This window comes from Chiloscyllium plagiosum, chromosome 2 (assembly GCF_004010195.1).
Source record: "Chiloscyllium plagiosum isolate BGI_BamShark_2017 chromosome 2, ASM401019v2, whole genome shotgun sequence".
NCBI classification, from domain to species: Eukaryota; Metazoa; Chordata; class Chondrichthyes; order Orectolobiformes; family Hemiscylliidae; genus Chiloscyllium; species Chiloscyllium plagiosum.
This window is the reverse complement of record NC_057711.1, coordinates 73,651,788-73,677,557: the sequence shown is the minus strand read 5'-3', so window position 1 is coordinate 73,677,557 and position 25,770 is coordinate 73,651,788. Positions and strand designations below refer to the sequence as shown.

General features: G+C 41.2%; 1 protein-coding gene across 1 annotated transcript in view; it reads right to left on the bottom strand.

Moving 5' to 3' along the window:
* Positions 1-14,293, bottom strand: part of LOC122557361 (transmembrane channel-like protein 2-A) — a 98,584-nt gene extending 84,291 nt beyond the window's left edge. The window contains exons 1-3 of the mRNA XM_043704998.1: positions 14,242-14,293; positions 6,995-7,075; positions 2,159-2,630 (exon numbers count right to left, since the gene is read on the bottom strand). Coding sequence (XP_043560933.1) covers positions 2,159-2,630; positions 6,995-7,075; positions 14,242-14,293 — 605 coding nt within the window. The remainder of the gene's footprint in view (positions 1-2,158; positions 2,631-6,994; positions 7,076-14,241) is intronic.
* Positions 14,294-25,770: the final 11,477 nt, after the last annotated feature.

Genomic DNA, 25,770 nt, shown 5'->3' with positions numbered 1-25,770 from the left:
CCATCCCCACCCCCATTCACCTATTGTACTCTATGCTACTTTCTCCCCACTCCCCTCTCATTTATCTCTCCACTCTGCAGGCACCCTGCCTCTATTCCTAAAGAAGGGCTTATGCCCGAAACGTCGATTCTCCTGTTCCTCGGATGCTGCCTGACCTGCTGTGTTTTTCCAGCACCACTCTAATCTAGACTCTGGTTTCCAGTTTCTGCAGTCCTTGTTTTTACCTCCATATAGATCATGTCTACCACTCTGCCCTCATCAATCCTCTTTGTTACTTCTTCAAAAAATTCAATCAAATTTGTGAGACGTGACTTCTCACGCAAAAGCCACGCTGACCATGCCTAATCTGTCCTAGTCTTTCAAATCCATGTAATCCTATCCCTCAGGATTGTCTCCTACATCAATAAATAAACTATCCGATTATGACACTTTCATAGTTTACTAGTTCTTTGTAATTTTCTTGCAGATTTGTTCCTCTTAATTCCTCTCCATTAGTTGCAGGCCTATAGACTACACTGAACAGTGCGATTGCACATTTTTGTTCCTTAGGTCAAGCCAAATTACCATATCGATTTTACCCATGAATCCTCTGCACCATTGTCTTTCACCAGCATTGCAGTGCTGTCCCTAATCAGTACTGTCACTGATACATCCTCCTCTTCCATTTGGTATCTTTCCTGAATACCTTGCTTTCAGAAACATTTAGCTCCCAGTCCTCCTCTTTCTTTAACTACATCTCTGTTACTATCACAGCATGATAACACTGCATGCCAATCTGCACCAATACATCACCAATCCTATGTACTATACTCTAGTCATTCTGGAATTCCTGTCTGGAATTCTCTCCTGATTCCCATACATACGTGCAAACATTTTTCCATTCCTTTGAAATACTGAATATCCCATTGTTCAGCGATTTAAATACATTTTTTCTACTCATACCACATCAAATAGTTCCACTCTGGTGGTCTATCATGATTCAAAAATGTTTTGAAATATTGCCCAATTCACCCAAACAATGTTTGCTACAAACATGAAAGTTTAATTTCATTGATTTAAACGTACACACCATATGCTAGACATCTGTAATAAAAATAGAAAATAATGGAAACTTGCAGTACTTCAGAAGCATTTGCAACGAGAAAATAGTCTCATAACCCTAAATCAGATTTCAAAGTGTTAACATAAAATTACACCCAAAACTTTCAGTTATTGACAGACGTTAATTCTACTTCAAACATTCTCTATTTTTATTTAATATGCTTTAAATTTTTATTCCTTTCTTTCAGTACTGTGATAAGTAAAGTCTAGTTGCAGACCACAATGGGGCATGTAGACGTATGGGACAGAGTCAGAATCATAGAATCCTCAAAGGGTGGAAGCAGATCATTCAACCCATCGAGTCTACACTGACTCCCCGAACAGCCTTCCACCCAGACCAACCCCCATTCCATCCCATGCTAATCCACATATCCCTGGACACTATGGGAAATTTAGCATGGCCAATCCATTTAACCCACATACCTTTGGAATGTGGGAGGACACCGGAGTACCTGGAGGGAATCCATGTTTTCCATGAGGACAATGCGCAAACGCCACATAGTTGACCGAATGTTGAATTGAACCTGGGTCCTTCTTGCTGTGAGCTAGCTACTGAGCCACCCTACCGTATCAGAGGATATATTTTTTGTCATCTCTGATCTTGAAAATCTCCTTGCTTTGTTTACTGATGAACTCTTTATAATCATATTTGATTAGAAAACTGAGCTGGTTAGCTCAACCTTTCTCCTCGCCTAAAACATGGAGGACCTCAGTTTAAACCATCACTAATCGCCTTGGTCTTGAATGAGAGAGCAGTCTTATTGCCTGGTAAGGCTATGGCAACCATACCATTATCTAAAAGTGCAATGTATTACATTTCTAGGTTTATACACTTTTGATTAAAGGCTCATTCATTATTTGATGGAACATTTCAAAATAGCAATGGTTTTCCATTTGTATAGACAAGAAAACCATACATAGCCTTATGTCTTAACAAATACATTATATGCAGCTGGCATTTATTTTGTTTTACATTCACGTGATTCTTTTTGCGCTATTATAATATCTATTGTAATTCATGTGTAATGTTCATGCACAGTAAAGAGAAACCAAATACCTGGAGGATTTGCCCTTCTTCTTGTTTTTCCCTTTGTCTTTTTCACCCTTTCTATTGCCTTTATTGTTTGCTTGTTTCACCTTTTTATTATCTTCATCTTTCTGCTTTTTGTTAGCATTATTCCTATTATTTCTATTATTGTTATGCACTGGGTGCTTCCTTGTTTTCTTATTTTCTCCTTCTAATTCACTGTCATCATCACTTTCCTCTCCTTTACTATTCTTCTTGTTTCTTCCTTTCGTCCTTGCATTTTTAGCTGTATCTCTGCTTTCTTCTTCTTCACTCTCACCACTTTTATCATTCCTGTTGTTCTTTCTTATCCCATTCTGAGCTGGAGGTCTCCTCCTGTTATTTCTTCCTTTGGGTTTGGTATCTTTTTCCGAATTATCCTCATCCTCTTCAGATGTTTTAGATGGTTTTCTAGTGTTTTGTTTCTTTCTAACCTTCGCTGGCTGCTTTATGTCTTCTTCCTCTGCATTGACAGAAAAGTTACAGAAAATAAAACAGAAATATTTCCATTTCAATTCCTGCCAACGACTGAAATGACAGAACAGGAGGAAAGGATTAAGTTTGATTCCCACCCCTGTGTTTCTGTAACTGATCTCAATCAAGGTAGCGGGATAGATAGAGCATAGAAACAGACCCTTCAGTCCAACTAGTCCACACTGACCATGTTCCCAAACGAAACTAGTCCCACCTGCCTGCATTTGGCCCATATTCCTCCCTACCTTTCCTATTCATGTATTTATTCAAATGCCATTTAAATGTTGTACCTGTACCTGCATCCATCACTCCCTCTGGCAATTCATTCCACACACTAACCACTCTCTGTGTAAAAGAAAATTTGCCCCTCATTCTCTGTTTAAATCTTTCTCCTTCCACCTTAAAAATGTGCTCCCTAGTTTTGAATACCACCACCTTAAACAATGTAATTGACCTCAATTCTGCGAAATTGTGAGTGAAAAATTAATCAAAGCTCCTTCTTCTGTTTGCAATCTAGGTTTACCAGCTGGAGCTTGTGACCCCATGTAGATGTGAGGTGAGGACAAGAACAGGTTTCTGTCTTGTCTGGTCCAGAGTTAGGGTTCTAGGCTTACTGAACGTGTAAAGTTCCTTGGCAAGATGCTGAAACAGAAGCCAACTTCAGTATGAGTTGACACTTTCAGAAATGGGGGAGACTATAAAAGGGGAGTATAAATGGTCACAAAGGATCAAAACTACAAGGGTACCGTAAAGATGAATACAATTTCAACATTTAAAAGACATTTGGACAGTTACATGGATAGGAAAGATTTAGCAGGACATGGGCCAAATGCAGGCAAATGGGACTCGTTCTGTTTCGGGAACTTGGTCAGCATGGGTGAGTTCAGCCAAAGGGCCTGTTTCCGTGTTTTATGACTCTATGACTCTAATGGCGGTTACTGGAGATCTGAAAGAAGCAAAAACAGAAATTGTTGGAGAAACGCTGCAGGTCTGGCAGCATCTATGAAGATAAATCAGCATTAATGTGTCAAATCCAGTGACTCTTCTTCAGAACTGATAACCAGGAAAAGGTGATATTTATGTTGATAATAGGTGGGTGTGGGAGTAGGAGAGAGGATAGAGCGAATAGATGGACAGGGAGCTTGCAGAGAGAGAGAGACAAAGAGAGAGAGAGAAAAAAAAAACCCAGGCAATGCATTCCACCCAAACTACTATTGTGTGAAGAAACATTTTCTCACATCACACCTGCTACTTTTGCAAATCACTTGAAACCATGCTTTCTCATTCTCAATCCTTGGGAGTAGGAACAGTTTCTCCTTATCTGCTCTGTTCAGACATTCCCTTTTTTGAAACCTTCTATCAGATCTCTTCAAGGCTTCTTCACTCCAAGGAGAACAGTCCCAGCTTCTGCAGTTTATTGTTACAATTGAAATTTCTCATCCCAGGAACCATACTTGTAAATCTCCTCTAGCTTTTCTCCAATGCATTAACATCCTTCCTACAGTGTGTCACCCAGAACTGTACTCAATAATCCACATGAAGTCTAACAAATGGCTTGTCAATCTCAGCATAACCTCCTTACTCTTGTATTCTATGCCCCTAATAAAAAAAAGTATGTTTTACTAACTGTCCTCTCCAACCATTCTGCACCTTCAATGACCTGTGCACATGTGCATCCAAGTCCAAATTGAGACAGTTCAGAGAAGATTAATTCAATTAATTCCAAAACTAAAAGGTGTGTCTTATGAGGAGAAATTGAGCAAATCAGACCTATATGGTCTAGAGATTATGGGAAATGAGAGGAGATCTGATTGATGTATGTAAGTTGCAAAAAAGGGTTGACAAAATAGATGTAAAGCAGATGTTGCCCCTTATGGGGCTAGTTAGAACAAGAGGTCATAGTTTTAGGCTAGGGATGACAGATCGAGAGATAAAGAGGAATCCTTTCTCTCAAAGGGACATGCTTGTGTGGAGTTTACTCCTTCAAAGTGCAGTGGATACTGGGACGCTGAATAAATTTAAGGAGGAGATAGATTTTTAATTAAGATTGGGTTAAAGATTTATGGGCAGTGAGCAGGGGAGTGGAACTGAGGCCAAGGCGAGATCAGCCATCAGCATACTGAATAAAGAAGCAGGTTTGAGGGACAGAATTGCCTAATTCCATACTTAGTTCTTATGTTCTCTGCTCCTGCATCACCTTTAGAATTGTTCCCCTTTTATGTTTAGTCCACATTCTTCCTAACAAAATGCATCACCTTTTACATTTCTGCATTGAACATCAAGTATCTGCCCACTCCACCAATTTATCTATGTCCATTTGAAATTCTATAATAGTCCTCCCCACAGTTTATAATGCTTCCAAGTTTTATATCATCTGCAAACTTTGAAATGGTCCCCAGCACACCAAGATCTAGATGTATAACAGGACAAGCATGTTCCAAACACCAACGTACAAACAGAAAGTAGTGGAGGAGCTCAGCAGGTCTGGCAGCATCAGGGGAGAGAAAACAGAGTTAATGTTTCAAGTCCACTGATCCTTCATGTGGAACTGAAAGCAGCTGGAAAATGATGATATTGAATTTGATGATGGGGGGAGATTTGGCAGCACTGAGGGGGAGCTGATGAAGGAATGAGTCAGATAGGTGAAGGTGAGGCCTAGAGAGAGAAAATAAATTAGGAAGCAGAAAAAGGCATTGCTGATAGTAATCCATGAGAAAAGTAAATTTTGAATGGTGTTAAGGAGAATTGTAAACAGCTGAAGTGGGGTTGGCTATGGTGGAAGCAACTTATGCAGAATAGGATATGGGGATTGGTGTGGGAGGAGTCTGGGGATGGGTAACCAACAGGGAGGAATGTGTTCATGCTCAGCAATTCTTTAAATATCTATCCAAATTCCAAGCCATGAAGAACTCCACTACAAACTTTCCTCCAATCTAAAAATATCCATCCTCCATTACTCTGCTTCCTATCACTCAGCCAATTTTGTATCTGCACTTCCTTTGTCCATTCTATTCCATGCACTGTAGCATTTCTTATTAGTCTGTTGTGTGTATCAAATGCCTTTTGAAAGTTCATATACATTAACCTTATCAATCCTTACTTCATATCTTGAACACCCATGATTAGAAATCCATGCCAAATCTTCCTAATCAACCCCCTTTTTCCATGTGACTACTATTTCTATTCTGTATAATTGTTTCCAAAAGCTTCCCCAACTCTGAAATTAAATTGATTGCTCAGTAATTTCTAGACAATTCCTTATACCCTTTCTTGAACAGGATCGTAATATCTGCAATTTTTCAATCCTCTGGTACCATCTCTGAGTCTAGGAAATTATGGTCAGTGCATTTGCAATGCCCAGTCTCACTTTCTTCTAGCAGACTTTGGGATTCCTATTTACGTCCAACATGACAGACTTTCTCATAATCCCATTTTGCTTCTCTCATATGCAAACTTGCTCCTCTACATTCATCCCACTAGTTATTGTTCTATAGTTTACACTGAACAACGTAATGGCACCCTTTTTACATTTTAGTTCTAGCTAAATTGTTTCTGTCCTTGAACTGTCTATGACATCCTCTCTGTACATTTACATGCATGCAAACAACCCATTCCATTACTTTCTCCCTTACACTGCACCAGTGTCTGCAAGTACTTAGTATAGAATGGTAACAGTTCTCCAATTTTCTCTCTCAGTTCCCACACTTCTGCCAAGTTTCTCCCAACAGCATTAGCAAAATGTCCCACAAGGAACTCAGTCTCAGCTCTGTTTAGGTGAATTATGTTTGAGTAGTTCAGGTCCCATCTTCCATAAAGCCCATCCCAGTGTGCCAGGAACCTAAAACCCTCCCTCCTGCAACATCTTTCCAGCCACACATTCATTTGCCTTATCCTTCCATTTCTGTACTTACTTACATGTGGCATTGGTAATAATCTGTTACATTTGTGATCATACTTTCTACCTAGCTCTGTTAACAGTGATTGCAGGACAACATCCCCATCCTACCTCAGTCACTGGTACTAATGTAGATCACAATCTTGTTCACCTTCCCCAAAATGAATGTCCTGCTGTCTCTTTGTAGCCTCTTTGACTCTAGCACAAGTGAAGCAACACACCATCCTAGAATCATGTTTGGTGACTGGCTTGAAGCCACAGCCATCCAACTAAGGAGGAAAAAGCATAAACACTGAGCCAAGGCTGGTATCTTATTACATTAGACCAGCAAAATTCACTGTTTCAATGCTTGACTTAGAATGTTACTGTTAAATACAACAAATGACAAGATTCGCTTTTATATGGCCTAATATTGATAAGCCTCTGACAATTTTTAAAATGAATTCTCTTTATCTTACCATCATCATCATCATCATCAACATCATCATCTTCTTCTTCTTCTGTCTCAGTCATTTCATCAGCATCTATCTGAATTCCAACTGCAGGAGAAAATTTGACATTACTCTGTGATGATTACTTGATTTATCACTTTGATCATTATGCAAAATAATAAAGTAACTAGGATATTGCTTTATTCTTAATAAATTGCAACCATATAAGGAGCTAAGGAAGACATAACTGAACTTTTAAAAACACAAGTCTGGAAAGTACATTTCTTTGTGACACCTTGCAACTGCAGAAAGTATAGAAATTCTGGAATGTCTTTCAGAACACAAATCGTGTTTTGTGCTGGAATGGCTCCATGGTTATAAGAAGCTTGTAGTTTTTGATAGCATTAGTTTTATTCAAATAGAAAATGTTAAGGATAGGCAGAGGTGGAGAAAGGTAAGAGATAAGTGTGATGTGACTCCTTACCTTCCCAGAATTTGTGTTACTTTGTAACCTCTGTACAGCACCATTCTGATATGCCAAGAAAGGTGAGTAGAGCACAGGGCTATGGATGCTGGAACTCTCAATACCTATCAGAGATGAGCTCATTAATCCTATATACAAATTTGACAATCTAGTTGCTTGTGCCTTATTGTACCAGGTATTTTTCAATTTGTGATGCTGTTGAAATTTTGTGTATTTCCTTAGATGATGCGCAGACATTCCTTTTGGTGTATGACTTTGGCACCCCAGAATATTCAGCCATTGTCTGGTCATGACATATTAGAGGCCTACAGATGTACAGCATGGAAACCTCTCAGTCCAACTTGTCCATGCTGACCAGATATCCTAACTTCATCTAGTTCCATTTGCCCAGCATTTGGCTCATAATTGAGATCTTGAGCATTGCACTGGTTTGACTCCAGATTAAGGATGGCAAGGAAGTAGGCCAGTAGCATCAAAGACAAGGGTCACTTTTAGAATCAGTGTGGAAGCAGGCCATTCAGCCCATCAGGTCCTCATCAACCCTCTGAAGAGCAACCCACCCAAATCTACCTCCCCACCTATCCCTGCATCCCGACACTTCCTTGTATATTCCACCCAGCCTGCACATCCATGGATATTATGGGCAATTTAGCACAGCCTCTTAACCTTTCCTGTGTATTTTTGGACTGTGGGAGGAAACCAAAGCACCCAGAGAAAACCTACACTGACATAGGGAGAATGTGCAAACTCCACATAGACAGATGGCCGATGATGTAATCAACCCAGGACCCTGGGTTCCCTGACTAACCACTCAGCCATGTCACTCCATAAGTCAGAACAAGGGGCACCGTATGTAAATTTGAAACCATTTCAGTTAACCTGTCAAGGTGCAGAGGTAATACAGCATCTTTACACTATAAATGGTGGCATGCAAATAAAAGGAAAGTCCCTCAAGCATGTTGGTAGCATTCCTCCTATAAGGAGGATGTTGTGAAACCTGAAAGGGTTCACAAAAGATTTACAAGGGTGTTGCTCGGATTCATGGGTTTGAGCTATAGGGAGAAGCTGAATAGGCTGGGGCTGTTTTCCCTGGAGTATCAGAGGTTGAGGGGTGACTTATAGAAGTTTATAAAATCATGAGGGGCATGGATAGGGTAAATAGACAAGGTCATTTTCCCAGGGTAGGGGAGTCTAAAACTAGACAGCATAGGTTTAAGATGAGAGGGAAAGGTTTAAAAGGGACCTAAGGGGCAACCTTTTCACGCAAAGGTTGGTGAGTGTATGGGGTAAACTGCCAGAGGAAGTGGTGGAGGCTGTTATAATTACAATGTAGGGGTAAATGTAGGGAAATGGGTCTGCGTGGGTTGCTCTTCAGAGGTTCGGTGTGGGCTTGTTGGGCTGAAGGGCCTGTTTCCTCACTGTAAGTAATCTAATCTAATCTAATCTAATCTAAACAATTACAACATTTAAAAGGCATCTGTTTGGCTATATGAATAGGAAGGGTTTAGAGGCATACGGGCCAAATGCTGGCAAATGGGTCAAGATGGGATGCTCTTTGGAGGGTTGGTGTGGACTCAGTGGGCGAAAGGACCTGCTTCCACACTATGGGGATTCAATGAATTTCTATGAAATGATAATGCTGACAATTCTCCTCATAACGTTTAGAACTAAATGAAGTTGAAGTAGCGATTTTCTAATCAACTTGCACAGAGATGTTATGACACACCTTGGAAGTAGGTGGAACTTGACTTTAAGCCTCCTGCTCCAGAGGTAAGGACACTACCATTGCAACAAAAGTGCCTCCTGGAAGTCATTAACTGCATTCCATTGATTTCTAATCCATGGAAATTGTTGCGTATTAAGTATGATATAGCTATGTTATATGCTATTGCTGCCATCAGAACAAAAGGGTGGCTGCTCCTTGTGTTAAACATGGGAAATAGTTGCATATAACATCTCAGAAAGCAAAATGTTCCCAGTCTGAATGACCTGGCCTGGCTCGGTGATGCTGCTCACCTCAAAGAGAGCTGCTTATAAAAATGTAGCCATCTCCTTTCCTGACATCAACATGCATCTGGGTATTTCCAGATGTTCAGCAACAGTGGTTTAATCAAGTAAGGTAAGTAACCAATCATATCGAAGAATTCTCCCTGACAATAAATACAAGCATAGAAATAAAAGCACTGAGTGCTGGAGAATGTGAACAGGTTTGGAAGCATCTATGGAGAGAGAAACAGAATGAATATTCTAAGACCGATGTGAGTGTTCTTTAAAGGAGCCGTGATATTATTCCAAGTCAGGAGGATATGTGACATGAAGGGAAACTTGCAGATACCGATGTTCCCACACATCTGCTGCCCTCGTCCTTTTAGACAATAGAGTTCCATTTGGAATATGCTGTTGAAACAGCATTATTGAATTATCCTTTAGCGAGTTCACACTGCTGTCAATGTGCATTGTCGATGATGAGTGCCAAATAAGTGGCCTGCTTTGTCCTGGATGTTGTCAGTGATGTGGAGAGTCTGCCATCATACTCTTGTCTTGTACATTGTAGATGGTAGCCATGGATTGGGAAGACAGGATATGAGTTAATTGCTGTAAAAGTTCCTAGCCTCTGACTTGCTTTTATAGCCAGGTCAGGCTGTTCTAGTTTAATTTATGGTAAATGGTAACCCCCAGGATGATAACAGTTGGAGATTCAGCAATGGTAATGCCATTAAGCATCAATTCTCTCTTGTTGGAGATGGCTATTGCTAGTCACTTATGTGATCTAAATTACTTACTACTTGTCAGCCAAAGCCTGGAAGATGTGCAGGTCTTGCTGCACATGGACATAGGATACTTCTCTATTTGAGGAGTTGTCAAGGATGCTGAATACTGTTATCACAGAACAGAATTTTACTGGAAATTAGCAAAGTATAAACTTTAGTGAAACTCATGGAGGGTTTCACAAAGTGATGCTCACACTCTTGTCATTTGTTTAGTTGTTTATTATCATTCACAACTGACATTACAAGACTACAGAGCTTAGATTTGATCCACTGATTATAGGATCACTCTGCTTGTCTGAGGTATTTGGGGAACTTTTCAGGTCCAAAGGTATCTGCCTTAGGCACATTCATGAGTATGCAATGCATACAATGAGTCATGATCAGACCAGTGTAATCATCATCCTGTGGTATAATTTAGATGTACCCTGTTTTAGATTACGCTTGCACCGTGAGAAAATGGTTCAGATTGTACTGATAAATATTATAAATCAACCTGTTCAGATATGTTATGACACACATCTAGAGCATATGGGACTTCATCTGGAGCAGATGGCCCAGACTTAGGGACACTATCACTGAGCCACAAGATCCCTCAGATTCTATTTATAAAATGTCTGATAATGGTAATCTTATACTGCATGGTCCTGTAGGAGTCCCCAGGCAACCAGTGAAAGCAGACTTGCAGCAGACAATAGTAAAAAACCCATTCATAGATATTTCACCAAGCACATCAATGAAATGCAGATTGTTAGGCTCCTCCATTTCGACGGTTAATTTCATTGTGGAATTAAGTTTTTTTGTAAGGAAATTCTTCCATGCAGCCAAAGATTCAAATATAGCAAATGCATCATCTAAGTACTGGAAGCATGTAAATGAAAGGAGGTTGGAGTCATTCCATTTCTCACCTACATTTCATTAAATCAAGGAGACTTGGATTTTGGTGAACAATTGATCCATCAACAGATCCATATAAACCATTATTAAGTTGTAATGATCATTACTGAATTTTTTCATAATTTAAACATCAGGGTTAGAATGATGAACTCACTTATCTTTACCACAGACTATGTTCTTAAAACACCCTCTCCTGTCTCTTCCACCCTCACCTTTGATAATATGTGCAAGGAACTTGTGGACAGTTTGGTCAACAAGGCAAAGGACACCTGCTCTGTTGTTTTAGTCATTTCCTTCCCTATCCCAACTCTTCAGACTAAATTTCCAGATTTGTGCCCAATTGTACTCGGCCTGAATTCACATTTTTACTATAGATTTGGACAATGCTAAAGCAAACCTAAGACTGAAGAATGAAAAATACAAACATTAGGCAAAACAAATATTGTTGGCAACAGTCAATAGCCAGAGATACAAAAAGTACAATTAGAAAATTATTTTATAAGTTAACTAATGATATTTTTAGGTAAAACAAATTGAAATTGCAATACTGAGTAAGAAAATAATTAGTATTACTTCTTTAAATAATTAGTAACAATTATGGAACTATTATTCATTATTTACAAACACACACAACATACTCTCTTTCCCGACAAAATAACTTTCCTGGTTACAATTAAACCTTTTCTGTTAGAAAATATCAATTGCAGCCTTCTGGAATAGTGGCTGATCATAGAAACACGGCATCTTAGAATTATAGAAGGGACTTCACCCATCATATCTGACAGTTCTTTGGTAAGGTTATTCAACTACTCCCTGTGCTTTCCCACAGTCTTGTATTTTTCACTGTTTACAAGTATACATTTAATTCTCTTTCAAAATTGATGAAAGAATTGTCTTCTATCATCATTTACAGGCAGTGCAGTCAAAATTAGCAACTCATCATGCAACAAATGTTTCCTCATGTCTTCTCTCAATCTTTTGTCTATCACCAAATGTCTGTCTTTTCACTCCTAAGCCTTCTTTCACTGGAAGCACTTGCTCATCAACCAGAATATTCATGTTTTTGACCGTATCTATTAAATTTCCTTTCAACCTTCTCTGCTCCAAAGAAAATCCACACAAAAGTCTCTTATCCTTCTTTTATTTGCAATTCATTCATGCAATGAGGCCATCACTGACTAAATTGGTTGTCCATGCTAAATTGCACCAGGAGGCTTTTGAGAGCCTGTTGACTGCATTGGCTATGAAGTCAGATTTAGGTCAGGTCATATTTCTTCCTTTAAAGGACATTTTTGAACCAGAAGGGTTCTTATGATGATCAAAGGTTTTATAGTCATCAAAGAACAAATAAAAGAGAACAAAGAGAACTTACAGCCAAGGAACAGCCCCTTCGGCCTTCCAAGCCTGAGCCAATCCAAATGTACTGTCTAAACCTGTCGGTCAATTCCTAAGCATCTGTATCCCTCTGCTCCACACCTACTCATGCATTTGTCCAGACACATCTTAAATGAATCTACTGTGCCTGCCTGTACCACCTCTGCTGGCAATGCGTTCCAAATGCGATAGCTTTTCTTGGCTCATGGACACATGCACTTAACTGAGTTTTCACTTCTTAAGAAATATTCTGCCTTTCTACCAAAATAAAAAGCTTGACACTGATTTATATTCTAGTCTATCTGCCATGTTTTAGCCCATTCACTTAGCATGTCTAATATCCACTTGAAGTCTGTGATAGAATTAAAGTTTGTCACCAGCAAATATGGAAAAAATTACAATTTGTTTCCGCATCAAAGTCAACTATACAGATTGTGAATGGTGGTGGATCTAACCCTAACACTTGCAGTATCCTACTAGCAACAGTCTGCCATCTTGAGAATGATTCATATATTTTGACTTTCTGCTTTCAATTAACTAATCTTGGTTTCAAACTTGCGTTATTTCTCAAATTTCACGCACTCTAATTTCTTTTACTCACCTCATATGTGGAATGTGGTACCACCCCCTTTGTGATTGTAACTGAAACAGACAGTGGCTCAATGTTGAGCTGCCCTCCTGCGTTAGATATATTAATTTTAATCAGTCAGGCCAGGAAGGCAGTTCCCGCAATTAGGGTATGTGTGTGGGATGGGGGGGACTCACATTGTAATACTGATACAATTGCTGTGAAGGCAGCTATTTCTGACAGATTGGTTGTGGAAGATCATCCAGAGGTGGGGTAAATTGAGCCTTAATTGGTCAATTAAATGAGCTAACTTTGTGCGTACAGGGTAGCCATGGACAGAGACTTCTGCCATTGGTACTATACCATGGCAGTGGGAAGACAACGTACTTTTCTTCTTCCCCCAATATATTAACAGCAACTCCGAGCTCCCAGCCTATCACCATTGGACCAGGAAAGATCCAACCTGCATCTCAGTTATAAGTAGAAGTATTTAAACTTATCCAAACATTCTCTTTTCAACATCTCAACTTGCCCTGTTGCCTTTAACATTGTGTATAGATACGCTACAGGTATCTTCAGTTCTACAGCCCTCTTAAACACTATATCATTGAGTTTCTATTGGCTGTTCACATTTTTTGACTAAAATGCATCATGTCACATCTTTAAATGTCACCTCCCACAGTCTACCCATTTCACGAGTCTATGTCCACCTGAAGTCTCCAGCATTCTCATTATTTACTGCATTTCAGAGTTTTCTGCCATCTGCATATGCTGAAATGTATCTCAAAATGCTCTCCTAATGCCAAGGTCCCTGCAAAATACCACAATATACACCCCCCAAGTCTGAGAAACATCACTTCCCTTGGCTTTCTACTTTTTTTAGGACAAAGCTTATCTGTTCCTTAGTTAGTGGCAACACTGCTATGGCACTTTAAAACCCATGGCTTGAAATTGTGCGAACAAAACCATCCTTCATTAGAATCACAAGTGAAACTATTCTTGCCCTTCCAACAGTTGAGTGTCTCCTTCCCGCTTTTACATCATAACAAATAACATCACAGAGGTTTCCCGATTCAGAAAGCCCGTCGTCCCAGAGATTGAATTGAACAATTGACAGTGCACAATAATTGCTGCCCAACTTGGTGTAGGAGCAAAGTGTTTTATCAGCACACAGAATACTCACCCTTTTCCAAATCGTCATGATTATTTTTCTTGGTTTTATTTGTATTGACCATGATCACCTCGTTTCACTAACTTGGCGATAAAAGAAACGTTTCCCTGTTGTTTGAACTCAAAAAGTGCTTGCGGGCATCTTGTGTACACAACTTGCTGGGATCTGACAGCAGCCTTGGGCAGTATTGGGCTCTCGGCTCTGCTGCCGTGCTGTCACACTCTGGTGGAACATGACCGCAGCAACAGGCGGGGGGAAGACGCGTGTGCAAACCGATGAGGTTCTTCCTGCACTTGGCACCTGAGCTGTTCAACAATTGTAAAAGAATAATGTTGCAAATTGCTGGGCATTTCAATATTGACACTCCTTTATGTGTTCAATTCCATTAAATTTGAATTGACAGCGACGCTGTGACATGTTTCTGAAAATGTGCCCATCGAAGGGAACAAAATGCAACCCATTCGAATGGACTTTTTTCTTTAACACAGTCTTCTGGACAGCAGGCAAAGTAATAAAAACGGACTCAGAGCTGAGAGGAAGACAAAGTTTATAATCCCTCACAGAATTTGTTGACCGCAGGGAGGGGGCGTTAGGGGGTTGGGCATATTACTGTAAACACCGTATAAATCAACTTCAGGCAAGGTAAGAAACTTGAAGTGAAACCAGGCGATGCTGAAAAGAGCAAGTTCGGCAGCATCTGTGGAGACTCCTATCGGAGGTACACTAGCTGTCTCTCTACAGATCATACCGTGTCTCCTGGTTTCATTTCAGACTTGCAGCGTCCTCTGTGTGTTGCTTTTGTATAAGAAAGCAGGATTTTATTTGGACCGGGATTAGAAGATACTTTTGTCCTTTCCCCTGCTCTCTACCTTTCACAATCATTCTTTATCATCTTTGCATTTGATTTGTCATCAAATGTCCGTCTTACTCTCACCTTACACTAATCTCTCCTTGCCTCTCATCTGTCTCTACGTCTTTTGGTCGATACCTGCCAACAGTTTATTCTCATTCTCTTTGAATCCCTCTGTTACTATAATTCTAGCCAATAACGTGTCAGAAAGGAGCAGAAAACGCAAACTCAAGGATGAAACGGGTGGCAAGTGTGGGGAATGAACCTAAAGAATAATTCTGGCTCCATTATTAATCCTCATTGCTAAAAGATCTCCAGTGGAATTGCTCATATGGGCAGGAAATCCCTTACTGATTCATGTCCCCGACTCTGAAATCTTTGCATTTTTTATCACCTAGTGATGCATTTCAAATACTTCATTTTCAAAAGTCCTCAGCACAATGCAGATATGCTGTGAACTATGTTGTCCTATGTGGTTTACACAGATGCCATTAGTCTCTGACTGCCAGTTCTGCTGGTTCTTATTACACTCTGCAGACTTGCCACTGTAAGAGAAATGATATGTCATGAATGCGACCTGCCAAGCATCACTTGTGGAAACCCTGCAATACGTATATTTCTTCACCATCCATGCCATGTTTCAGTCCACCACTAGCATGTACCTACTGATTTCTGTCTGTGTTAAGTGATTTCAATTTCAGTAGTCATTCAGCCTCCAGAGCAGGGGTCACATTCTAAGGATATGGGGTTACTACAGATGACCACCATTGCATGATACACACACAGACACTCCTATGCACACACACGCACACAGGCACTCCTATACACAGACACGCACACTCACATACACACAGACATACCCACACAGAGATACACCCACAGACACTCACACACAGTCCTACAGACACACACACTCCCACACTCACACATGCATCTTCTCACAGACTTAGACACTTTACACTCACACATGCATATACACTCTCTCTCACAGACACACACACTCCCACAGACACACACACTCCCACATGCACCCTCTCACAGACTTAGACCACTTTACACTCACATAGACACACATACACATTCTCTCTCACAGACACTCACAAACTCCCACTCCAGACACACACACACATATATACGTTCGTGGGGTGAATTTGTACTTGCAGAGTTACATTGTACTTTGCAGAAAAACTGCATGAATCCATGTAAGACTCTGTTAACTCACTTTTTAGATTAGAATCAGTCTAAATATTATGGCACAGATAGGGAACACAGGGGGCTAACACCTTCAACATCTCAACATCTTATCTGCACTGACACCAATTGTTACAGTTCACCTAAGAATGTAAATTTTTTAAAAAGTTTTGTGATTTACATATGAAAGAAGTGAAACTATCATTCTAACAGATGAGAGACTTAACAAACAATCAAGGTATTTTTCAATGTATAATTTCAGTTACATCACACTGTAAACTTTTACTATAAATTCTGTGTCTTAAAATTGTGTACTCCACAACCACCTGATGAAGGAGCGGCGCTCCGACAGCTAGTGTGCTTCCAATTAAACCTGTTGGACTATAACCTGGTGTTGTGTGATTTTTAACTTTGTACACCCCAGTCCAACGCAGGCATCTCAAAATCGTAAGGATATGTAATGGACCATTTATGGCTGACATAGAGTCATAGAGTCATCGAGATGTACAGCATGGAAACAGACCCCTTCGGTCCAATTCTTCCATGCTGACCAGATATCCCAACCCAATCTAGTCCCACTTGCCAGCACCCAGCGCATATCCCTCCAAACCATTCCTATTCATATACCCATCCAGATGCCTCTTAAATGTTGCAATTGTACCACCTCCATCGCTTCCTCTGGCAGCCCATTCCACACATGCACCACCTTCTACGTGAAAAAGTTGCCCATTAGGTCTCTTTTATATCTTTCCCCTCTCACTCTAAACCTATGCCCCGTAGTTAGGGACTCTCCACTCTGGGAAAAAGACTTTGTCTATTGATCCTATCTATGCCTCTCATGATTTTATAAACCTCTATAAGGTCACCCCTCAACCTCTGACGCTCCAGGGAAAACAGGCCTAGCCTATTCAACCTCTCCCTACAGCTCAAATCCTCCAACCCTGGCAATATCCTTGTACATCTTTTCTGAACCCTTTCAAGTTTCATAACATCCTTCTGATAAGACGCAGACTAGAATTGCACACAATATTCCAAATGTGGCCCAACCAATGTCCTGTACAGCCATAACATGATCTCCCAATTCCTGTACTCAATCCTCTGACCAATAAAAGAAAGCATACCAAACGCCAAATGCTATCTATCCTATCTACCTGTGACTCTACCTTCAAGGAGCTATGAACCTCCACTCCAAGGTCTCTTTGTTCAGCAACACTCTCCAGGACCTTATCATTAAGTGTATAAGTCCTGCTTTCCCAAAATGGAGCACCTTGCACTTATCTGAATTAAACTCCATCTGCCATTCCTCAGCCCACTGGCCCATCTGAGCAAGATTCTGCTGTAATCCAAGGTAACCTTCTTTGCTGTCCACTACACCTCCAATTTTGGTGTCATCTGCAAACTTACTAAGTATGCTCACATCCAAATCATTTATATAAATGATGAAAAGTGGTGAACCCAGCCCTAATCCTTGTGACACTCCATTGGTCATAGGCGTCCAGTCTGCAAAACAACCCTCCACTACCACTCTCTGTCTTCTACCTTTGAGCCAGTTCTGTATCCAAATGGCTAGTTCTCCCTGTATTCCATGAGATCTAATCTTGCTAACCAGTCTCCCATGGGGAACCTTGTCGAAAACCTTACGGAAGTCCATATAGATCATATCTACCACTCATCCCTCATCAATCCTCTTTGTTACTTCTTCAAAAAACTCAATCAGGTTTGTGAGGCATGATTTCCCATGCTTAAAGACATGAAGAGACATTTCTTCACCCAGAAAGTGGTGAACCTCTGGAATTCAAAAGCAGAAAGCGGTTGAGGCAAAATAGAATGTTTTCAAGAAGAAGTTATACATAGTTCCAAGCACTAAAGGGATAATAGGGTGTGGGAAGAAAATGGGAGCAGACTACTAAAATGGATGATCAACCATGATCATGTTGAACAGCAAAGCAGACTGCAAATGGTCTGCACTTGCTCTTATTTTCATTGAAGCCCTATAGTACGGAAAGAGGCCATTCAACCCATCGGGTCTGCACCAACCCTCCAAACCCACCTAGACCTGCATCATATCCCTATAAATCTGCATTTCCCATGGCTAATCCTCTAGCCTGCACTTCCCTAGATGTAGCAGAACCAAGCTACCTAACCAGCACAGCTTTGAATTGTGGGACGAAACCACAGCACCAGGCAGAAATCCTTGCAGACACGGGGAGAATGTGCAAAATCCACACAGACAGTCACCGAAGGCTGGAATCGAACCCAGTCTCTGGCACTAAACCAAACCCAGGTCCCTGGCACTCTGAGGCAGCAGTGCTAACACTGTGCCACCCTTCTCTGATTTTCTATATGTTTCTATGATGATTATGTTGCTATGTCGTGCCAGAGCAGAAATTTGGAAAGAAAATGTAATTTCAACAAGTCTTGAAGAATAGTCAAGTTGTGGGCAGCAAAGCCTATACTTATCCAATAGAATCATATTAGTCCAGGCTCAGGAATGGGATTTATGAGCAGGATCAGACACTAACATGCTTTCAATGCAGTAGAACAGAATTTTTTGATATGCAAGAAATAATGCTAGAAGTGGCATGAAAAGAATGGAGTTGTCAAATGGATTGGATGTTTTAATATAGTGGCAAAAGGCTTTTTACTGAATGATTCAAAGAATGTACTGCCAGCATGGACTGAAGAACAGACCTGTATAATGGCTTGGCTTGCTGTGTTCTTCTAGCCTCCTGCTTGTCTATAATAGCTTGTTGAGCAATGCAAAGCAGAACAGATATGTGGTAGTAGCAAGGTGGAATCTTATGCCTTTCAAAATAATCAAGGGCCAATACCATTTCCACATACCAAGCCTGCACCTTCAGGCAATGTGCCCCTCGATGCAATTTTCCGGGAAGAGTGGCCTACTCATCATCTGTCTGTAGTTCTCCAGTGGAATTAAGAATGGTACGCCGATTCCTGAAACTGCAGGACCAATCAGAGGCCACTTCACTTTGAGGTGCTCACTGTAGGGATTTTAACATTGTTAACGATAAACTCTGGCCACAGCTGCAAGACCAACAAAGTGGAGAGGAAGCCCATCACAGAATGGCTGCTGGTTGCCACTTTGACTCACTGCTCGATGTGTGTGTGTCGGATGGTGGGGATTGTGGGGATGGGGGGGGAGGTGGGTTGAGATCAGAAGGCCTCATGGATCAGAAGGCCTCATGGATCAGGCCAGGGGCCTTAGGGACGGTTCCAGTTACCTGCTGCTGCCGGAAGACCTTGGCAGGTCCCCAGTCAGCCCTTCAATCGGCAGTTGTCCCAGGGGCATGAAGGTGACTGACCACCGACCCAATGCCAAATTATTTGGATTTCATCCAGTTCTACTTTCAATCACCTTCCACAGAATTGGGAAAATTACCCCCTTTGCAGGGATAGAAGGGAAGGCAAAGACTGTGGACATAATGGGACAGTGTATCAATGAGTGATGGTTGCAGAGTAGGTGAACCATGAAAATAAACAAGAGCCAAGAAATTAGACAACTTTTTTCGTTAAAAACAAAACTGAACTGAAGAGATGGCAGCATGGTATGGTTTCAGCTCGGTAGAATAGCTCTCCTGTTTGCTCACTCCTCATAGAATCCCGATAGTGTGGAAGCAGGCGATTCAATCCCTCAAATCCACACTGGCCTTCCGAAGAGCATCCCATCCAGACCCAATCCCCTACCCTAATCCTGGGACTCTGCACATTTCTCATGGCTAATCCACTTGACCTACACATCCCTGGACACTATTGGCAATTTAGCATGGCCAATTCACCTAACTGATACATCTTTGGACTGTGTGAGGAAACTGGAGTACCCAGAGGAAACCCACACAGACACGGGGAGAATATGCAAACTCCACACAGACGGTTGCCAGAGGATGGAGTTGAACCCAAGTCCCCGGCACTGTGAGGCAGCCGTGCTAACTACTGAGCCACCACGCCACCCCTTTTGTTTTGAAAAGGATGTGTTTGCCAACTTAATGAGTGCCTGTTTCCAAGCTGCAATTGTGGACAGGTTTCCTTGAGATATTCAGAAAGACAAGAATATTAAGCGTACTTAACTCAGTAAGATTTAATAAAAATGCTCCAACCTTCTCTCTCACACACACTCAAGTTCATACGTACAAATAAAAGGTACAAAGTAGGAAGACAGACTAAAGAATCTTTTAAAATCTGATGAAGATTAAGGTAATATAGTTCTCAAAGGTTGAGGCCGTGGGTGGATCCAGGCTCGGCTGGGTAGCCTTTCCAGTTTCAGAGTCAAGGTCATTTAAAGATGTAGATGGATGACTTATCAGTTCTTCTGTAGACAGCAGGTAGGATTGAGTTACATTTTAAATCTCTCTGTCTGCAGCACATCGATAATCAAAAATGCAGGCAAGGTTTGAACTTGTGCAGTTGTGGAGAGACATAACATACATAAAAAGATGACAGAAAGCCCCTGACAATCAGACCCGCGGCACCATTACTTATATGGGTCAGAAAAGGCAATGACATATGAATAATGGCAATTTTAGAAGTTATTGCAGCTTATCTAATAACAGAAACATAACTAAGCAGAGCTTCATGCTTTACCAAGCATCTCAAGTCATGAAAAAACCTAACCGACAGGATGGAATTTTCTGACCTTGTCAGAGACCAATTCAAAGCTGGGAAACCAGTTGAATGAATGGGAGATTTTAGGGGAGATTTTCCACAGCATTCCCTACTCCTCCCAATCAATAAGTACTTCTACACATATAATTACTTTATGCTGTCTACTTTTATTATTGATTATTACTAATGAGCTTCATTTTTGGCTGTTTATGATAGACAACTGCTGCTAACTCAGAAGCTGGAGAAAATTGTCTGTCCAATGCTGCTCAATGCTCAATGTGCTCCATCTCAATGATGACATGATGGGTATGGTCTGCTATGACTGGAAGACGTCAGAACTTTTTGAGACCTGCAATGAGGTTGAGTTTTGGTATTGATGTTCTTTGGCAAATGAATAATATGAGGCCAAGTGACTCTCTGATTATGCCACTAGCAGTTGTCTCTCTCCACTGAGAAAGCAGCCCTTTAGTCTTCTGGGGCAATAGCGAGTTTACCTTTTAATTGCCATTATTTGTATGTCATTGCCTTTTCAGACATCTTGGCTATTGTTTTGCTTTCAAGTAATTTGCAGTGGTTGTCTACTTGCATGCCAGTCTTGCTTATTTAAGATTCAAACAAAAGTGTGCCAACAGAGTTCATTGGACAGTTATTCCGTGATGTTTATGATTCTTTGTATATTTTCTTTCATATCTTCCATATGGAGAAACATCTGAAGCAACAAATGAATAGACTCTCTCATAGAAGCAAAGAGTTTGGTTGACCATCAGGAAGGAAAATATAGGCAAAAGTGAGGACTGCAGATGCTGCAGACAAGAATCTAGATTAGAGTAGTGCTGGAAAAGCACTGCAGGTCAGGCTGAATCCGAGGAGCAGGAAAATTGACATTTCAGGCAGGAGCCCTCCATCAGGAATGAGTCTGGAAGCCTCGAGAGTGGAGAGATAAATAGGAGGGGGGTGGGACTGAGGAGAAGGTAGCTGGGAGTGCAATAGGTGGATGGAGGAAGGGGTAAAGATGATAGGTCGGAGAGGAGGGTGGAGTGGATGGGGGAAGGAAGATTGACGGGTGGGACTGGTCATGAGGATGGTGCTGATCTGGAAGTTTGGAACTGGGGTAAGGTGGGGGGAGGGAAAATGAGGAAAATTGTGAAGTCCACATTGATGCCCTGGGGTTGAAGGGTTCCGAGGCAGATGATGAGGCGTTCTTCCTGAAGATGTTGGATGGTGAGGGAGTGGCAGTGGAGGAAGCCCAGGACCTGTATGTCGTGAGCAACGGATGCGATAAAGTGACATTTGTGGAAGTGCAGGCAAAACTTTGTCGGATGTGGAAGATTCCTTTGGGGCCTTGGATGGAAGTGAGCGGGGAGGTATGGGTGCAAGTTTTGTAATTCCTGCCGTGGCAGGGAAAGGTGACTGGTGTTCTGTGGTGGAACTGGTCCTCCTGGGAGCAGAGACGGTGGAGCCGGAGGAATTGGGAATATGGGATAGCATTTTTGCAGAAGGTGAGGTGGGAGGTGGTGTAATCCAGGTAGCTGTGGGAGTTGGTGGGTTTGTAAAAAATGTTGGTGTTGAGTTGGTCATCGTTGATGGAGATGGAGAGGTCTAGAATGGGGAGGGAGGGGTCAGAGATGGTCCATGTGTACTTAAGGTCGGGGTGGCATACGTTGGTGAAATTGATGAACTGCTCAACCTCCTCGTGGGAGCACGAGGTGGCGCCAATGCAGTCATCAATGTAGCAGAGGAAAAGGTGGGGAATGGTGCTGGTGGATACGGAAGATGGACTGTTCTACATAGCCAACAAAGCTACAGGCATAGCTGGGGCCCATGGCTACCCCTTTCATCTGGAGGAAGTGGGAGGATGTGAAAGAGAAAGGGGAAGGAAAATATGACAGTCCATTCTATTTCCTTACTGCCATCAATCAGTATTGACAATGTAATGAGGAAAGTTGTTGATGCCTTCACACATATATAGGCTTCACTCACCAACAGTCTGTCATTTAAAACTGAAATTAACACATTATATTACAATTAAAGGCAAAGTATTGTGGAGACTAGAGATTTGAAATAAAAGCAAAATATGCAAGAGTTACCCAACAAGTAACATATGTGAAGCCAGCAATAGTTGTTAACATTTCAAGCCCAGTATGACTACTGTTTGGAATTAATGTATATTGCAAAAACTGCAGTAGTTATCTTCAATAAGTAAGAGAATATGGAAGAGTATCATCTAGAATTAAAACACTATATTGTGAGGATAACAAGACTGCATTCTCTGTGCACTCTGCTACAGGGATGAGACCTAAACAATATAAAAACATCAATCACCAGAAAGTTCCAAAAAGGAATGAAACTGGATGGACTATCTGACATTGACTAAGGCACCCGAAGCAACAAGGGCAAACACAGCCCTGAGACCCTACAAAGCCCTCCTTACTAACATCGAGTGGCTTGTGTCAAAATTGACAGATGGGCTAGCACCAAGGGATGAATGCAAAGTGGTATTCATGCCTTGGACTGACAAGTAGCAAATAACATTTGTGTTACACAATTGTTACCAGACAACAATCAGCTCTACCAAGGGCGAATCTAATCATCATCATTTGACATTCAATGGTTTTACAAAGACTGAATTCCCTACTATCAAAATCTTGGGGGTTCCCATTGACTAGCAACTGAACTAGCCATATAAAATCAGCAATATCACTATAATCCCAGAGGACCATACACTGCTGTCTCATTAGTAAAAGGCAACTCATGATGGTTTAACTTGAGGATCATCACACCTCAGGGGAGAGGTGAGATGAAGAAGGTGGGACATTCATTGTTGCTTTAGCTGGTATGGGAATTGAACCTGCGCTGTTGGCATCACTGCGCATCACGAAACAGCCATCCAGCTACTGAGGTATCTAACCCTCAGCAATATAAATACAGTGGCTATCAGAGACTCGGAATCTTGCAGCGAGTAACTCACCTACTGACTACCCAAAGCCTGTCCACCAGCTACAACGTAAAATACTCGGAATGGGATGGAATATTCTACATTTGACTGGATGAGTGCAGCTCCAACAACTTTCAAGTACCTTGATACCATCCAGGACCAACCAATCCACTTGATTGGCACCACATCCACAAACATTCACTCTGCCCACCATGAAGAATCCAGAGAGGGATCTTGATATATTAAGCGAGTGGGCAAAAACTTGGCAGATTGAATGTAACATGGGAAACTGTAAGTTTGTGAACTTAGACAGGAAGGATGGAGGAGCTGAATAGTATTTAAATAGAGAAAGATAGCAGAAATCTATGGAACTGAGAAATTTGAAAGCCTTATCCATGAATCACAAAAAGCAAGCATTCAAGTTCACTAGGTAATAGGGAAACTATGGATGAATGAATAAATGATTAATTTTTGAAAGAATGAATTATTTTATTGTCAAATATATTTTCAAAGGAAATGGAGTATAAAAGTATAAACCTATATTTGGTATTGTCAGACCACAACTGAAACACTCTGAACAGTTTTGGATCCCTTATCTAAGGAAAGATATACTGGCACTGGAGGCAGTCCAGAGCAGGTTCGCTGGGTTGATGCCAGGCATAAAGGTAAAATAAAACAAAGAACTACAGATGCTGGAGATCTGAAACAAAAAAATTCTGGGGAAACTCAGCAGGTCTGGCAGCATCTGGGGAGAGAAAGCAGAGTTAACATTTTGAGTCCAGTGACCCTTCACCAGGTATACAGGAACTGTGTTGTGAAGAGTGGTTGAGTACATTTGGCCTGTACTCATTGGAATGTAGAAGAATGAGAAGAAATCTTCTTGAAACATGTCAGATTCTTAAAGGATGACAAGGTAGATGCAGAAAAGTTGTTTCCCCTTGTCAGAGAGTCTAGGACCAGAGGGCATAACTCAGAATAAGCGGTCACATATTAAGACAGAGATGAGGAGGAATTTCTTCTCTCAAAGGGCAGTGAACTTGTGGAATTCCTTATCACAAGGTGCAGTCAGGGTCATTACGTATATTCAAGGTTGAGATAGATTTTTAATCAGTAAGAAAATTCAAGGTTTCGGCTAAAAGACAGGACAGCAGAGTCCAAAATTATGAGATCAGCCATGATCTTGTTGAATGGCAAGCAGAATTTATTAGCTGGTAACCCATTTCTGTTTGTACATCATATGGTCTTATGACAAAGATGCTTCAATGTAATATGGACAAGTTGAGTGAGTGGGCCAATACATGGCAGATGCAGTATAATGTGGATAAATATGAGGTTATCAACTGTGGTAGCAAAAACAGGAAGGCAGGTTATTAGCTGAATGGCTATAAATTGAGAAAGGGAAATTGCAATGAGGCCTGGGTGTCCTCATGCACCAGTCACTGAGGGTAAGCATGCAGGTGCAGCAAGCATTGAAGAAGGCAAATGGTATGTTGGCCTTTCATAGCGAGAGGATTCAAGTACAAAGAATGGGATTCAAGGAAGACATTCCCAATGACTGGGGAGTCCAGAACCAGGGATCACAGTCTAAGGATAAGAAGCAAATCAATTTGGATGAAGATGAAGAGAAAGCTTTTCACACAGACAGTGGTGAACCTGTAGAATTCACTACCATAGAAAGCAGTCAAGGCCAATATATTATATGATGCAAGGTTTGCGAAGGTTTGTAGCTCAGGTTGAGGTTTAGGGTGTAGGTTTGCTCGCTGAGCTGTAGGTTTGATATCCAGACGTTTAATTACCTGGCTAGGTAACATCATCAGTGGCGACCTCCAAGTGAAGCGAAGCTGTTGTCTCCTGCTTTCTATTTATATGTTTGTCCTGGATGGGGTTCCTGGGGTTTGTGGTGATGTCATTTCCTGTTCGTTTTCTGAGGGGTTGATAGATGGTA